The 6,581-nt window shown below is 32.5% G+C and overlaps 1 protein-coding gene across 2 annotated transcripts; it reads left to right on the plus strand.

Moving 5' to 3' along the window:
• Positions 1–686: 686 nt before the first annotated feature.
• Positions 687–5,989, plus strand: LOC127846520 (toll-like receptor 4). 2 transcript variants are annotated; one of them, XM_052377816.1, is made up of 2 exons: positions 687–814; positions 1,460–5,989. In XM_052377816.1, exon 2 carries the CDS (start codon positions 1,463–1,465, stop codon positions 4,232–4,234), a length of 2,772 nt encoding a protein of 923 aa, XP_052233776.1. In that variant the 5' UTR covers positions 687–814; positions 1,460–1,462; the 3' UTR covers positions 4,235–5,989. The 2 variants fall into 2 exon arrangements, with proteins under 2 accessions (XP_052233776.1, XP_052233777.1); XM_052377817.1 differs by lacking the exon at positions 687–814 and adding an exon at positions 1,038–1,143.
• The last annotated feature ends 592 nt before the right edge of the window (positions 5,990–6,581 follow it).

The raw sequence follows: 6,581 nt of genomic DNA on the forward strand, positions 1-6,581 counted from the left end.
GGTTGTGGTTGATGTATTTAATATTCCCTTATCTAAATTGTTAACTTCCTCAAAAACCTACATTAGCACATTTGTTTTTGTTAATCAAACACACTTGTAAACCACGCACATGTGCAATGTCGATGGTTGTTACAGAAAGATAAGTAAGATATATAACTAATTTAAAAGATGAAATTATAAAAAGTGTGTTAAATTGTATAACATTTCATGCGTTAAGTTATTGTCTAAAATTATCGCTATTAATTTCAGAATCAAATAATAGATTTTTACATCATTATTGATTTGAGTGCATATTGTCATGAATTGCAAAACTCTTTTGAATAAAAATTAGTTTAGAATGAATAAAAATATATAATAAATGTGTTTGAAAAAAAGAAAAAAGAAACATGCTTTATATCATGTTTTACTCGATACAATCGATATGCGTTTAATCGCATTAAGATATTCATAATACACAAATAACAGCCGTTTACAGGAATTGAATTTGTCCGGTATTCAGTCAATAAAAAAGCGCAATTTCCCATAGACATTTCAATGCATTGCAAAGTCGGCAGATATTAATATCCGACACATTAAGCACTTCACGGTCTGAAACCGACTGTATACATGTTTGAAATTTATGATAAGTGGATTTATTGATGGATTAAAGTCTGATATTGTTTTATGACAAGGAAATACTCGAACCAGTTAACGTCCTGATGATAGTTTCCCTGAAAGCTTAGCACGTATATGCCTTAACATCATCTCATAATTGTCACAAAATGGAAAAAAATATTATGAATCTGATTTAGTTTGTAACCAATGTAGCTGAACGGTAAGTTTTCATTTATACTTTTTTAACTTTCGTTATATTTAAAAACTCAACATATCTGGTTATATAACATAAAGTGCAATCTGTAGAATAGTTTAGATATTGTTGAGTAATACTATTATTGCATGAACTGAAATAAAACGTAAGATCACTAACATGTTTGATCTTCGACTGTTTATGTACGGTTTTTATGATTACATGTTATAATTCTAACTCGTTATTGTATCGATTTTAATGCATTTGTTTGCATTTTGGACGTCATGATGATCAAACGAAACGATGACTGCAAATGATAATTTGTCGAGACTTCGGCAATAAAATGAATACGACAGGTTGTAATATGTTTGAGTTGCGTTACTGAAAAACTGAAACTAGTTTTTTTTAATTGAACAGATTTTAATGCAAAGATTTTTTAATACTTTTACATTAATATTTATTAATTAACTATATTCGTTGACAACTGTTTGATTATGTTTTAGCTCCATTCATTTGATTTCCTTTGGTTCGTGTGCAAGTTATTCTTCGATACAAATAAGCAAACTGACCCGGTCACTGGATGTAAAAGCAACTATTTCGTATATAATGTAATGAATCGGACTGATCTTTGTAAATTTCAAAATATTAGAATTTGTTTTTATTATAATACAGATAATGGCGTGTATATCCTCACCAACATTGTTCTTCCTGTTGATCGGTTTGCTTGGCAAGATGAATGGAGCACAAGTGATGGATTGTTTTCCATGTGCATGTGTTTCCGAAGAAGACAATGATCTGTACAGAGTTGACTGTAGATCCAATCATAATCTAGAAGGTAGACTACCGGACTTCAAGCACATAAACGAAAGTCAGATTCTGTCACTGGACATGTCGCATAGCAACCTTGTAAATCTTACGGACAAAACTGAGACACCTTTTCAAAATTACAGTAGCTTGAAGGAGTTGTATTTGATAAACACTTCGATAAATTCGATGAAAAATGACTGTGCGACATTGCAAAGCAAAACATTTATCGGATTGCACAAGCTTGAATATCTTAATATCGCACATAATGAACAATATTCAGTTACCAATGAAACCGACAGTAACATCTTCGAAAGATTATTATCTCTGAAGAAACTAATTATGTATCAAGCAAATTTAATAGCAACGGCTCAACATTCTGGTTATCCCGGAGAAATTTTGAACAAACTTCCTGCCTTAGAAGAAATATGGATCGATGGATTCTCGATTGTTCCATTTGGAGAAGAGTTTAAACATATGCCCAACCTGAAAATTATTAGGTTATCAGGCGATTTAATTGAACCGATATGGGATTATCTTGAGTACTGCTCCGTGCAAAATATTACCGATGGTCTTTTAGTCAATTTGCCTTATGTCACCAATTTATCAATTATCCACTGTAACGTTTTGCATATCTGTGCAAACGCTTTTAAAAATATGATTAGCCTCCGCATGCTTGATTTGTCTATGAATTATGCATTGGGCTTGGACAATCCGTTCAACAGTTTTAAAAGTTTAAATTCGGACTTTGAAGTACTTATCTTAGACAAGCTTAAAGGCGACAGGACAATAGAATGTTCTGTCACTATTTCGAAGAGTATGATTGAATCAATTCAACATACCTCACTGAAAATGATTTCCTTAGATGATAATAAGATAAGTTCAATTGATAAAGATGCGTTTTCGTTATTTCCTAAAACTTTGGAATATATCAGAATGAGACGAAACAAATTTGAATTAGGTATATATATGTTGTTTGCATATCTAGTAACAAACGTCAGAAGACTTGAAGCATCGTATTCCCACATGGGGCTTCAATTTGCCATCTCGCACGATTCTGATATATCAGATTATTCTACTGATTTTGTGTCTGAATATATCAATTACACATCAACTAATGCTTTCAATAACAATAAACACCATTACCGTTTAGCCGCTATAGGTGATCACCATTTTAACATGGGACATTCTAAAGCTAAAGATTGTCCAAAACCGCTGTTGTATATTCCAACAGTTACTATAACTGCGTTTCTACCACCGAAATTGGAATATTTAGATATAAGTCATAGTAAAATTGGGTTACCAATCTACGACTTTTATGTCGATCCAAATAATTCCGTTAAAATAATCAATGCTTCAAATTCATTGCTATATTGCTGGGCGGGACCTATTCATGGTGGCAAAAATGTCGAAATACTTGATCTGAGTAACAATTTTTGTTCTGTTGCCAATGAAACATTCTTTATTAATTTTCCAAAACTGAAGCGTGTGCATCTCCAAGGTAATTACCTTTCTTATGTTGTAAAACGTGTGAGCATTTTTTATTCAAATTTGGAACTTGAATACGTTGATTTGTCCACAAATACAATAAATAACATACATCCCAACTTTTTTAAGAATCAAACAAAAATGCGATGGATATATTTGTCTAAAAATAATTTAATTGATTTTGACCACAGACTAGCTCACATGTCATTTTTAAACGTTTTAAATCTATCAGAAAATCGCATATACACTTTGAGCAACAACTTGCGATCGGATCTTGATGACATCGTTACGTCCAGAAACAACGACACTTTGACAGTTGATTTGTCTAAAAATGTTATTGCTTGTTCATGTGACAACCTAGAAGTATTAGAGTGGATTCTTGAACACACAGCGCCAACCTCCAATCTCCTATCGGTGAAAATATCAACTTGTTATTACATTCACAATATTTCGGCCCTTCCATCACCAACAGTCATTTGGACTAAGAACGATTTAGCATACCAAATTACCTTCCTTCAAAAGTTCTGCACCTCATACTCGTCGTTGTTGATAACATTGGTCGTTATTTTATTTGTTGTCGTAAATATTATCGTCGCTTCTTTGATACACCGGTTTAGATGGAAAATTCGCTATTGGTACTATGTTGGGCATAGTAATGATACAACATCTAACGACTATACAGCCCTTGACAATTCGTTGCGATTTTCACGATTCAAGTATGACATCTATCTAGCCTACGAGGAAGACGCCCGTGAATTCGTTTTTGAAACATTGAAACCAAAACTTCTTGAATTTGAATATGTTGTGTTTGTGCATGACGACATTTTGGATGGACTACCGCTTTGCAACGTGCTAACAAAATCTATTCACGCGAGTCGAGTTGTTGTGTTTATTCTCTCAAACGGTTCAAGACAAAGTTTGGAATGGAAGATAGCTGCACATATTACAAATGAAGAATCGAATTACAGAGGAAAACCGATATCTCTGGCGATGTTTTACAATTCGGACTCAACTCAAGGACTTCCGGAGAATTTGCAGCTATTGCGACATGATGCGTTTATCGATTACCCAATCAACGGTAGCGATGGGGAAATAACAGCCTTTTGGGAGGATTTAAAAACTAAAGTTCATGCCATTGACAAAACGGCATTGTAATGTATTTCAAATTTTAACTATATGGTAAAGGTATATCAACAAGTTTATTTTTACTTTTTAGTGTAATATGTCGCTTCTTTAATGCGTTTATCTATCAGATGACCAGATTTAACAAATGGGCGCGAACACAATGACAGTGCTCTGTACACTATTCACCGTCTCAACATTGTTTGAATGTTATGTATTTTCCGTGGTTCTCTTTACAAAGTTAGAATATGATGAAAGATTGCATAAACAGTAAAGAACATTATCTTAGCACGTTTTCGAGTATTTAAGTTATTTATTAGAAACACGTCATACTTGTCAATAGACGTTGCAAGTCGTACAATGTAGTGTGTAAGGTGTAACGGAAAACGTATCATATTATTCATTTGTATATACACGAGTTGTCTGCCTTTCTATAATTTAAAGGTCATATGGGTATTTTTATCACCGAAGACATTTCAGACATAATTTGAATTCTATTTGCCGATGACCTTGCGAGCTGCGCTGATACAGTGATCGAACTACAATCACAATTGAACTCAATATCGATTTTTTTTTAACGTACTGGTATGTCAATGAATCGACAAAAGACGGAAATTATTGTTTTTTTAGAAACGGAGGTCCGCTAAGAGCATACGAACGTTGGGTCTATACAAATAATCCGGTAAATGTCACATCCGTATATAAATATATGGGTCTTCTTTTTACGCCTAAACTATAATGAAGGAAAGCGAGAGAAAAACTTGCAGCTCAGGTCCGAAAATCTATTTTTGCTATTAAATCATACCAAAGAAACTTTGGATATTTTGTTCATATACGGATTTTTTTGAATTGTTTGATTCAATGGTCAAACCTATATTTTCATATTGTTCCGAGATATATTGATTAGAATTCTCGGACATAATTGAAAAAATACAAATCGAGTATTTTAAATATTTTCTTGGTGTAAATAAATCTGTAAATGATAGCAAGGTACTAGGATAATGTGGTAGATTACCGCTTTGTATAAAACATCATGTAAAATGCGTTAAATATTGGTGTAAATAGATAAGTATGACAGAGGATCGATATCCTAGAAATTGCTAATAAAAGCGGCACGACGAAATCGGAAGATCTAATTGGGTGACATCAATTCTGTAAAAAACATTTTGTACCGTTATGGTTTTTGTGTGGATAAGTCAAGAGATAGGAAATGTGAAACTATTCTTAATTTCATTTAAACCAAGATTGATTGATTGTAAAACACAGAACTGGCTTGAAACTCTTAGAAATTCATCAAGATGTGATACCTACAAACCTATGTTAAACCCAGAAAAATATTTGTTTATTGACATACACTTTTATGTTCAAAGTCAGTTGCTAGATTTCGTTGTTCAAGTCATAAACAGCAATTGAAACTGGTCGACATTTAGGAATTTCTAGAGAACACCGAATTTGTACATATTTCTCAGTCTATTTTAATAATATATGCATTGAAGATGAGTTCCATGTATTTTAAATGCCCACAATTTAACCAAGAAAGGTAAATGTATATTTTTCCATGGTACGATGGTGAACAAAATTTCCAAACATTTTGCAATCTTATGCAAATTTCTGATGAAAGAAAACTAAAAAGCATAGCCTGTTAACGAAATAATGAAAAAGAAAGATGTAGATCAAATTGATGTTAAACATTGATGTATCACTACTCATAAATTGTATGTTGATACTTATGTATTCTGTATTTTGGGCGGGTGGCCTTTATTTACAAATAAACTTTGTATTGTCTTGTCTTTGTCTTCTCTATTAATTGTCACAAAAATACCGGTTGTCCGTTGCATACTATTAAATCTTTGTATTATCACTGAATAAAAGCGTACAATGAATATTACTGGATCGGCATCTACGTGGTTTAGCAGACATACCATTACATGTATATCGTTACATAAATGAAGAAAAATTGTGATATCCTGTTACTTCACGATAATTTTAATTGATTTATTATTTAGTATAATGTATAATATTCCTTATTTTTTAAGATTGTTTAACAACATGGAAACAAGTATAAAAAGTTAAAAACTATTAATTTCCGGCAGGTGCGGGTCATGGGTTTACATGTATTGTGTATTTGTAACAACATTCATACGACTATGAAACATTCCCATTATTCATGTCATAAATTATGGGTGTTCCCAAGACAAACGATGCCATGGCTATGTTGATTGAATCATTCTTGTCCGCGTGCATGCTTGAATATTTGTGACTCAATAATTCCTCTTTAATATGATTGTATTTGTTCTTCTTTCTTCGGTTTCAATTCTTATAAGTTGTGTTTTTTTTCAACATGTCTACTTTTAGGACTGCACCTTAATACTTCTTTTTT

Source organism: Dreissena polymorpha, chromosome 9 (assembly GCF_020536995.1).
Source record: "Dreissena polymorpha isolate Duluth1 chromosome 9, UMN_Dpol_1.0, whole genome shotgun sequence".
NCBI lineage: Eukaryota > Metazoa > Mollusca > Bivalvia > Myida > Dreissenidae > Dreissena > Dreissena polymorpha.

What these genes read in the sequence shown, in the direction of transcription:
- LOC127846520 (XM_052377816.1), top strand. Translation starts at nt 1,463, where the DNA reads ATGGCGTGTATATCCTCACCAACATTGTTCTTCCTGTTGATCGGTTTG.